The following is an 11,098-nucleotide window of genomic DNA, read 5'->3' as shown; positions in this document are numbered from 1 at the left end:
AGTGTCTGTACTTTATCAGAGGTCACAAACTCGGTGATGCACGGAATTATTTACATGTGACACAGCCACACGCTTTAGAGTAGCAGAGACAGAAAACAGTTTTCTGCTCGGAACTCAACAAGGTTGTTGTTTTGTCTGTCTTTTGTTAATTTCCTCGAAACCTTATGTCATGCCATTGCCGTTTATTAATGGAGAGAAATCAATGGGAAATGATGTGAGGTCACTATATTTGCCCCCCTATTTTAACTCCTACAAGAGGCATAACTATGTTCCCTACGAAAGTAAAAAGGCTTCTACAGTTCAGAAACACATTGTGGGGCTGTGCCCACTGCTCCAGACTGGTTTTGGGCATTGAGACAAGCTGTGATGACACTGGAGCTGCAGTTATGGATGAGACAGGGAAAATACTGGGGGAGTCTCTACACTCACAGAAAGAAGTCCATCTCAGGTGGGTGTCACATCTCCATTCAGGTAACAGGCTCACTGCTTTAGGTTTGTTTTCAAACCCACTTAGACTTTATTGTATGGGGTCAGACAAAATAAATAAATGCAAACAGAATGTTGAGATATTTGTACTTCCGTATGTGTTGCTACTTTGCACGGGTAAGTTATTTACTTTTATTCCACTTCATTAGGATTGTAGATGCGAAATATAATACATTTTTTAGTTGCACCTGGAGTAAATGCACAAGCTTGCAGTATACAAAGTCGTGAAACCTAGCTGCACCCTTACCAGCTTTGATAACACTTTAATTCATCGATCATTATAATCAAAACACATCATCTATATTAGTCTGAAATGGGCTAATCTGCAGAATGAGTATTTTTTGATGCCAATACTTTTCTACTTTTACTTGAGTAGTATTTTGTTTGCAGGACCTTTACTTGTAACAGAGTACTTCTACACACTGATGCTTCTACTTTTACTTAAGTATAAATCTGAGTACACTACTTACTGCTTGTATCTCTTCCCTTTTGAATACTGCAGGACTGGAGGCATCATCCCCACAGTGGCCCAGCAGCTCCACAGAGAGAACATAGAGCGAGTGGTGCAGGAGGCCCTTGAGAGGAGCCACGTGGCCCCCAGCCGGCTCTCAGCTGTGGCCACCACGGTGAAGCCTGGCCTGAGCCTGAGCCTGGGCATCGGGCTGGACTTCAGTCTGAGGTTTGTGAGGCAGCACAACAAGCCCTTCATCCCCATCCACCACATGGAGGCCCACGCCCTCACCGTCAGGATGCACCTGCCGGTTCCCTTCCCCTTCCTGGTGCTGCTGGTCTCTGGAGGTCACTCGCTGCTCGCTGTGGCTCGAGGAGTGGATGACTTCCTGCTTTTGGGTCACAGTCTGGATGAAGCTCCAGGCGATATGATGGATAAAGTAAGGTCATAAAGGGATTGGTCAATTCAAAATAAAATCAAAAATGTGTTTCCTCTTACCTGTTCTGCCATTTATCAATTAAGGTCAGGGGTTATTAAACTATTTGAGGCCAGGGACCCCTTACAGTGGAGACAATGAACAAGTGTTGGAGATGTCTTCCTTCCTAACATATTTATTTGATAGGTTTTTATTTGTTTGCGTATTTATTGGGTTTGTATTTCTTGAAAAAGACAATTCTGTTGAAGTTTAAAAAAAAGAAATGTTGGCACCACAAGCCATTGAGTTGCATTATAATCAGAGAGAAAACTAGTTTCATAGAGATGAATAGCACTACATTTAACATGAGAAATATATATTTCATGATTTCAGGGTGAATTCTTCCATTAACCCCAATATCATTTAGTTTTCATGTTGTTCAATTTGTGTATTTTAACTTAATGTATTATTTTTTCGGATTCAGGTTGCAAGGCGTTTGTCTCTCATAAAGCACCCACAGTGCTCCACACTGAGTGGAGGACAGGCTCTAGAGCTCCTAGCAAAGGATGGCGACAGGTCAAGGTTCCCGTTCAGGACCCCCATGGGACAAACGTACGACTGCTGCTTTTCATTCGCTGGGCTACGGAATCAAGTTAACATGGCGATAATGAAAAAAGAAGCAGAGGAAGGTATGAAGACACAATAGAGGTTTCTCAATACTCTAATTTCCCCTCCTCTACTCCTACCCTCGAGACTTAGTGCCGCCCACAGGAGATGCGAGCGGAGGACTGAGGAGGGGAACCGAGGAGAGGGGAAGCAGCAGGCGGTTAGATAAATGAGAACTCCTCTCCCCTGAGCGGTCATTTTAAAGAGACGTCCATTAATGATGACAGGAGGCACAGCAGCACTCTGTCTGATGGACAGATGTGTTCATGACGACTTATATATTTAATTTTAATTCATTGACAGTGCGGTATAATGAGACAATAACAGGCTACAGATAAATATATACAATTTCAGAATCAAACAAGTATGAGAGCACTCTCATAATAACGTAACACAATCAGAGACTGGATATATCCCCCCCCCCCTCTCTCTGGTCGCTGAAATGGGGAATTGCAATTACGGGCCAAAAGTTGTATTTTGGCCCATATCTTTATGTACTTGTACAAGTATTAGAAGTAAGCATAGGACACCAAACCAACTGAGACCCGTCTGTCCGCCGCATCCACGCACTGTACAACACACACACCTACACACTGTACCACACACACCTACAGCTCCTAAAGCATAATCAGGCTACAGCCGTGGTGTATTTTATTATGTGAAGCACTAAATGGTCTTAGAAACATATTGACTCTTTGTTTGTAGATATCTACTAAACTAAAGCATACAAATACAGAGAGTAATGTAGGCCTGTTATACTGAGTGATATATATATATTATACACACTGCTCTGCTTTCTGCACGGACCTCACAGCTGTTCTCACTGTAAACATTGCGTCGCGATGAAAGCAGTTACTAAAATAATATCCAGGGGATGCATGCAGAGCTGTCATTGGCTGAGATAAGTCCGGCCGTGCGTCACGCCTCCACCGTTCCCGGAAATAGAGTGGCGAAGTCCCGAACCCTTCCGGTGGACCTCCATGGGACCTTATTTCGGAAAAATTATGTATTGAAGTCAATGGAGAGAGAAAGATTATCTTTCGATCCCGTTTGAATTGTGCCACAATTACACATCTGATGTTTGTCAATTTAAAGATAATTTTGCCAGTAAAAAAAAAAAAAATGTGTCGTCAAACTGTGAAATAACACATTTTTTTGTGTGAAACGCTGAATGAACTACATCTCTGATCGTGCACATCAACACACGTCACCAAGATGGCCGTCACTACTGTCTTGCTAAACAAGGGATTGACTACCCTCACTATCACCACAATGAAACACGTCCAGAAGAATGCCATGCAAAGCTGCCTGCCTGCCTGCCTTTGATTCTCTCTGAACTGCCTGATCTTTTTAATGTTTAATGTCAACCATTTGTGCAGATAGCATGAAGTAGAAAAGATCGCCGATGCTAATGTAGCGTCAGCGTTAGCATTTCTCCCCCGGGCTTAAATTGTGTATTATAGAATGATCACACCGGTGTGACAGTACTCTTCAAAGGGTTCACAAAATATGACTACTACTCTTACGGCCCGTCCACACAGCGGCGTGCGTTGAAAGCTTCACCATTCACTTTGAATGGGGTGACGTCACTTTTCGCCGAACTGCATTGTGGGATGCGAAGCGGAGCTTTGCTGGCGTGGCTCGGTGCAAAAGTTGAGCAATGTTCAACTTTTGAAGCCTCGGCAGAAGCGTCAGCCAATCGAATCATATGCCAGTACAAGCTCTAGCCAATCAAACCACTGCTTGTGTGTCAGGGGCGGGAGATTCATGTGATTGGTTGTTGGTTGAGTTTCAGACACGCCCGCCGGCAAGCTTCAACGCACGCCGCTGTGTGGACGGGCCATTACTGTTTAACATTTTGGGTTACTTAATGTTACTTCATGTTAAGGCTAATACAAATGACAAGGCTAAGGCTGTAATGCTAACTAACGTGCTTGCTACTAGTTAGGTAGCTAACTTGATCCAACCACTCCTGGTCCTTTCATCAGACAGGAAGCGAAAGAACGAGCAAGACCCATTGCTAGTATGATAACAACCTGGTACTAAGCACACAGGCATCTTGTTAAAGTTATCTTATCTTAGCTATCTCTTATATTTAGTGGAGGAAAACAATTGTGACATCAGTTATGACATCACTTACGCGACTCTGGGATTTGTAGTCATTCTAGTTCCGTATTTTTCATAGTCTTATATTTCAACAGTTTTACGACAAACTGTGACTTTTTTTACATGGAAATGGTTTTTTAAGATTGACAAACATCATATGTGTAATTCGTGGCACAATTCCAACAGGATCGAAAGATAATCTTTCTCTCCCCATTGACTTCAATACATAATTTTTCCGAAATAAGGTCCCATGGACCGGAAGTAGATGGGCGTGACTTCGCCACTCTATGCATCCGCGGAGGAGCCGTGGAGGACCCATCTATGGCTGCTTCTCAGGTAGATTATTTTCATTTCCTCGCTCGTTGGTCCTCGGTATCACCGGAAGTTGATTTGTCTGCGCCATCTTTCTCTCACAAAGGAACAGTAAGTGGTGGTGGCGAAGTCGATAGGGACTTGGCTTGGCAACTGGAAGGTCACCAGTTCGTGTCCCGGCAAGACCAAGTGCTACCGAGGTGTCCCTGAGCAAGGCACCGTTCCCCACACTGCTCCCCGAGTGCCGTTCAAAATGGCAGCACACTGCTCCTAACACTAGGATGGGTCAAATGCAGAGAAACAATTTCCCCACGAGGGATTAATAAAAGTCCATCTTATCTTATCTTATCTTAAGTCTCTTACTTTTTGGATAGAGTTTTATGTATGACAACTTTACAACTGGTAGAAAGTCAGTCACTGTGTAACACTTTTATTTTCTTAAAGACTGTGACTCTAAAAGGCACGTTTGGGATTTTAACACTTATTTACTGACACTAGGCAGATTTTGGCTTTTTTCTCGTGTTACTAAGATACTTTTAGATACACTTTGATGTAGGCAACACTTAACAACTGCTAGAATATGAAGTACTTTATAAGGAATTCGGTTTCTTTTAATGGCCTAGGCAGATTTTGGCTTTTTTCTCTTGCCAAGATACTTTTAGACACACTTTGAGGTATGCAAAACCTTAAAACTAGAAATGAAGTACATTGTCTGATTAGATTTTTTCTTAAAGACTGTTTCTCTAAAAGGCAAGTTTGTGATTTTAACACTTTTTTACTGACACTCGGCAGATTTGTGTGCAATTCTCTCACAAAGGAACTGTAAGATACACTTTTTATGTATGCAAAATCTTAAATTTTTTTGAAAATAAAATACTTTGTCTGAATACATTTTCTTTAAAGGCACTTTTGATTTTAACGCTATTTCAGTGGATCAATCCAGTTTTGTTAACATCATTGCTTTTTTGTTAAGGTTTTTATGCATGTAAATGGGATGCAGAGTCAAAACCCTCAAAGTGCACCCTGTTGGGAGTAAAGCTCTAACACAGAAAATACCTCCCCAAAACGCCTCGTTGGAACTATTTGACCTTCCTCCATGTTCTTCCTTGACATTGTGACGTGTGAACACCCAGTAGCCACGCCCAGAACTATGACGCGATACGGTCATGCGGTAGCCGGAACCAAATGGGCCAATCCGTGAAGCCGTTATGTTACGTCCGCGGAGCCGTTACGTTAAGCCCCCGCTGATTGGTCCAAATTGACCAATCCACGACTTCCTCACACACTCACTCAGTGCAGGCAGCTCTGCTGATTTCTCCTCCCTGGCTGCAGGCTGATAACAGACAGTTGGGATCGCGGCGAAATTCTCTCTGCAGACCCATTCTCACAGCGTTTATCAACCTTTTTCTTACTCAATATCAAGCCACACTTATTGTTTTTACTTCGGCTGTGACTTTGTGTGTGCTCAGGGTGAGTTTGGCTGTGTATCGCTAAACAAGGAAATCACACCTCCACGGAGCTCAGCGTGATTCACAACGTCCCAACTGGTCCCGACCAATCGGAGCACACTGTGCTCACAGGGAGGGGGGGTTTAGCGAGCCGTTTAGTGGAGAAAGTGAATACTGCTGAATACACATACTTTAAAGAGATGCTGTATGCGAAACCAATGTGATTTCGGAAAATTGCACAGTATTTTTGTATTTTAGTATACCTCAACAATGGAATTATGATCAGTGGAAATGGCCATGACACCTCTCCTTTAAATTGACATGCATCCGCTAAGAAAAATAGTCCGTTGTTACCGTTTTTTAAACAGTCTGAATGAAACGGCAGCTCTCAGCTGTGTATTTACACAACTAATGGCCCATCAACCACAGCTCTCTCCCCCCTTCTCCCCCTGATCTTTCTTCTCCAGCAGCTAAATTAACTGTAGGTTACTCTGAGTAACAGAGACAGTTAGACACAACACTGTCATTGCAAGTGACCCTCAGTTAGTTGACTTTTATGTTCAACTGCTAAATGTGTTACTGATAAAAAAAAGGGCTTCTACTGTACCTAATTACCTTAACACTAGAACTGCCAGAGGTTTTTGTATAGGCCTACCTAACACCATCAAATCCCGCTATTAGAATGCAATTTTTAACAACATAGGGTGATACATAACACACTTTCAGGAAAAGTCACAGACTGGGAGACTTTAATATTTTATTGAAAAAAAGTTACATTGCACACACACAACACACCCGATTGGCGGTTATAGTGTTAAATAAACTCACTAATGAATTAAACCAGTTCAATACGCATTATTCTTATTCTTATCATTCTTTATGAGCGCAGAAATAGTCTTAAAATCAGACCTGTTTTTTAAATGAATTCTGACGGCAGCTCTGATCACCTATGATAAATGCGCCACACCTAATCGCTGGCCATTCAGCCACAGAGCTCCCTCTATACAAATCAAACTGTAGACGGTGTGAAAGCACCTATTGTTTTAAATAATGGTCGAAATGTAACCTGTGAGACTTCTGAATTACCGTGGGACAGCACATTCTAAACTAAAATGTTCAATCAATAAAGTAACATCTTATCTTATCTTAATAATATCTTCATGTTAATAATAATAATAAATCATACAGTATGTGTCCGAAAGGGAGCAGGAGGAAGCAAACACAAAAATATACTGTATATTAAAGCACGATTGTAAAGGTAAAAGTACGAGCATAACAAATAAAGAAGTGTAATGTAAACATTTACATTATTATTATGTTTATTTAATATATAAAGACTATATATTATTGAATTACAATATTAGATATACTTTAGTTGATCTAAAATATTGATGTGTTCAAATGCTCTCCAAAACACAACTGCAAGTCCATGAAAGTTGTCTTTCTGTATTTGTGAATGAAGCGCCATCTCCTGGTTAAAACCTGAAATTGAAAATCTGGCAATGCCCTCTTGGAAAATAGTGGGAGGGCTTAACATTCCTCGATACTGGTCTTAGGCAGGCCGTAGGCAGGAAGCTGTAAGCTGGAGTCTGAAATGAGGTGCTACATCTGTAGTTAATAAAGTAATTACACATTAGTTCACAAGCCATACAACTTAGTTAACACAAATCATATAAAAAAACTAATCTAATTTAGAGAGGACAATAAAAGTTTTAGGTGACTTAGTGAGTGAAAATTAATGGCTTTTTATTTAGTCTGCACGGATTTCTTTCTTTTTTTCACCCAACTCCACCCCCACTATCTTCTGGCCTCATAGCGTGTGACAGGAAGGGGTGGAGAAAGGGGGAGAGGCCGGGGGTGTGAGGGGACGGAGGCGAGACAGTCTCACGCACAACTTTAAAGAGACTGCCTTAATCAACACCTAGATTAACATCAGAGGCTTATAACACCTCAACCCTCACATCAAAGGACAGACATCAAAGGCTAATTAGATTAGACAACAAAGGGCTGTGAGGGGACGGGGGCGAGACAGTCTCACGCACAACTTCAAAGAGACTGCCTTAATCAACACCTAGATTAACATCAGAGGCTTATAACACGCTGCTGTGAAATCACACCTGCCTGTTATAACACCTCAACCCTCACATCAAAGGTTTAGACAACAAAGGCGCTACACAGGGGGGTATTTCACACCTTCGTGTGATATCACACCAAGGTGTGACATCCACCTCGAACAAAGGGAGGCGGGACTTAGCTCATTAGCATAAGTAGGAGAGGTGTGACCTGTCACACCACCTGTCACTTTGCATGCATACTAATGTGATTGAAACAGTATCATTATTACTACTTATGTGCAACAAGTTAATTTCAATACGTTTTGCAATAAACATTGAACCAGTCCGGCCCTCGACTAGTACCGATATTTTTATTTTGGCCCACTGTGTATTTCAGTTTGACACCCCTGCTATGGTCTCAGAAAGGAAAACCACAACTACCAGATTCTTTCAGCTTCTGTTGCTCAAAACATCAAATAACAACAAACACGACTACTGCACTGAACTGCACTAAAGCATGGGATCATACATGTTAATAGTTTCACCTGTGCTTTTCATGCAAATGGAAGTGTCTGAAATTCAACGCATATAAGAATTTTGTTTTGTTTTGGAAACTGTAGTACAAACAAAAAACTGAAGTACACAAATAGAGGTTTAAGATCTATTTATACAACCGTTTGGGAACATCAAATACATAATTATACGCTGTAGCTTCAGCCATAACATATTACAAATGGAGCTTTCTTGCTTTTCTCCAGTGAACGTACTTTGGTTTTGGACAAAACAAGACCTATTTTACCATTATCTCACCTCTAGAAATCGGACAGATTCATTTATATTGACAATAATTCATAAATTAAGTTGGTAAATTGCAGCCCTCGAATAAACACACTCTTGATAATGAAAAAAAGTATACTTTCTGTCACTAGTTCCCTAGTATTCTCACATGTTACTTACTTGTACCCTCTGCAGGTATAGAGCAGGGGACTCTGCTGTCCTGTGTGAAGGACATTGCAGCTGCCACACAGCACACGGTGGCCTGTCATCTGGCAAAGCGCACGCACCGGGCCATCATGTTCTGCAAGGAGAACGGCATGCTGCCATCCAGCAATCCCATCCTGGTGAGTGTCACTATTTATTTAATACTCCCATAGATCTTTGAGACAATGTAGCTGATATTCAACATTTCAGTTATTGATTCTTATTGGAATCTTTTTTTATTTCAAATGTTAACAACACCAAATAAAGCCTTTTACATTCATATAATATGCATTTATCACAAAAAACAGTTGCTGTATTTACTGATACGAAAAGAAAAACATGTAAACGTACACAAGGTTCAGGAAAAAAAGGATAATAATTGAGATAATGTATAAATTAAATGGTACTCTGTTATGCAAAGTAATGTTTATGACAAAAGATATATAACTCTACAAGCTTGAAGACTGCGTTACTGCAATTACTTGCGCATTTGATCGGTTAAATCCAAATAATTAAACCTAAATACAAATAAATACTATAAATAGCCGCTGTAATTATTCAATAACAAATTAGATGTTTACACATAACTTAGTAAAGAACAACAATGCCCAGCTGTTTTTCAGAAACTATAGAAATACTTCCAAAGAGTTTTTTATTGTTTGGTTGTAGCAAAAAGTGCATGTGATGGAAAAGTAGTGAGTATAAAACTGGATGAACGAGACTTTACTGTATGGGCTCAGAACAGTCTCAAAATACACACATGTACACAGAAGGATTCACACTTGTATTTCTGGATCCACATATACATGTAAATAAAATCCAAATACAGAAAAAAGTTTTACATATGTATTTTTGATCCTCACATATTTGTTTTCCGTTCAAAACCTCTGAACCTGCAAACACAAACCGCTTTCTGTGCACGGATCGCTGTGCATTCGTTTGTGGTTTTTTTGAGACTCCCCTGATGGTCAGCCGATTCGTACTTGTAATTTTTTCTAACTATAGCCAATCAGATGTCTCCTCAATTCTAAGCCAATCACATTTTTCATATAGTTTTGCTGTTGTAATTTACTTATCTAATCAGGACTTTTTGGATTCTCAGTTGACTTTGAAAGTATGTGAGAAAAACAAAATGTTCTTCAAGAGTTCTACACAGGGTGAGCAGTTAATATACAAATGGTCTTTTTGTGGTTGAAGTATTTCTTAAACAGACAGTATGTGTTCTGAACTAATGAGCTTTCAGTTGAAACCCAAAGATAGTGTACTGGTGTCTGAAAGTACTGAACTAGGGACAAACACATTCTGTTCCTTTCAGGGGATTTATGAGGTGAACACTGTGAATTCTGTTCAGGTCCTGTCTGGAGGAGTAGCCAGCAATGAGTACATCCGCAAGACTCTGAGCATCATCACTGAGACCACAGGACTACATCTGCTCTGCCCCCCTGCCAAATTCTGCACTGACAACGGAGTGATGATTGCATGGTGGGTGTACTGAGGTTCAGTAAAGCTTAAAAATGTATCTGATTGGATGATTTGCCCCACTATACAGTTCCTTTTTGTGTTTTTATACCAGGAATGGTGTTGAGCGCCTGAGAGAAGGGAAAGGGATACTACCTCCAAATGTGGATGTCTGCTATGAGCCAAAGTAAGTATTTACAATGTCAGTAGATAGCTCCTATTATACCATCAGCTCTAATGCGTGTTGTGTTGCAGGGCGCTGCTGGGTGTGGACATGAGCGCCGAGGTGAGGGCAGCGGCCATCAGGCTGCCGTCAGTCCGGATCAAGATCCACAACTGAGGCTGCTGCTTTTCTTCTGTCACTCCTATAGCCCAGATCAGACTATATACCCAGGGGTGCACATAACTTTTTTCCCCTAGTTCTCAAAGGAGCACCTGGAGATGTTGCTTGGTGCTCATCCTTAAAATTAAATAAACTGTAACTTTTGAGGGGTCTTGACTTTATTTGCCAGACACACGGCACTGAACACACAGAGGTGAACACAGAACACACATGCAGAGGTGAACACAAGACAACATTAGCACGAGCAGTAATCCTACAAGCTGTCATCACTACCCTCCTGACTGTTCTCCTCACTGTCTTCCTCTCTGTCAGACATGGTAGCTGATGATGTAGGCCTACTACCTTCTCTCTGGTTGAGTCTGTGATTAGCTGCTTGCA

The 11,098-nt window shown here is 41.1% G+C and overlaps 1 protein-coding gene across 1 annotated transcript; it reads left to right on the top strand.

The window, feature by feature from the left end:
• Window positions 1–66: 66 nt before the first annotated feature.
• On the top strand, window positions 67–10,866 carry osgepl1 (O-sialoglycoprotein endopeptidase-like 1). Its single transcript, XM_034109911.2, has 7 exons — window positions 67–448; window positions 989–1,376; window positions 1,837–2,041; window positions 8,911–9,059; window positions 10,271–10,401; window positions 10,493–10,564; window positions 10,633–10,866. The coding sequence occupies exons 1-7, from the start codon at window positions 267–269 to the stop codon at window positions 10,715–10,717; spliced, it is 1,212 nt and encodes a 403-aa protein (XP_033965802.1). The 5' UTR covers window positions 67–266; the 3' UTR covers window positions 10,718–10,866.
• The last annotated feature ends 232 nt before the right edge of the window (window positions 10,867–11,098 follow it).

This window comes from Pseudochaenichthys georgianus, chromosome 21, assembly GCF_902827115.2.
Source record: "Pseudochaenichthys georgianus chromosome 21, fPseGeo1.2, whole genome shotgun sequence".
Lineage (NCBI taxonomy): Eukaryota > Metazoa > Chordata > Actinopteri > Perciformes > Channichthyidae > Pseudochaenichthys > Pseudochaenichthys georgianus.
Note: the sequence above shows the minus strand (reverse complement) of the source record. Positions and strands in the feature narration are given on the sequence as shown.

What these genes read in the sequence shown, in the direction of transcription:
- osgepl1 (XM_034109911.2), top strand. Translation starts at nt 267, where the DNA reads ATGTTCCCTACGAAAGTAAAAAGGCTTCTACAGTTCAGAAACACATTG. An exon ending in CAGGCGATATGATGGATAAA is followed by an intron (nt 1,377 to 1,836) that starts GTAAGGTCATAA and finishes TTTCGGATTCAG; the next exon opens with GTTGCAAGGCGTTTGTCTCT. An exon ending in AACGGAGTGATGATTGCATG is followed by an intron (nt 10,402 to 10,492) that starts GTGGGTGTACTG and finishes TTTTTATACCAG; the next exon opens with GAATGGTGTTGAGCGCCTGA.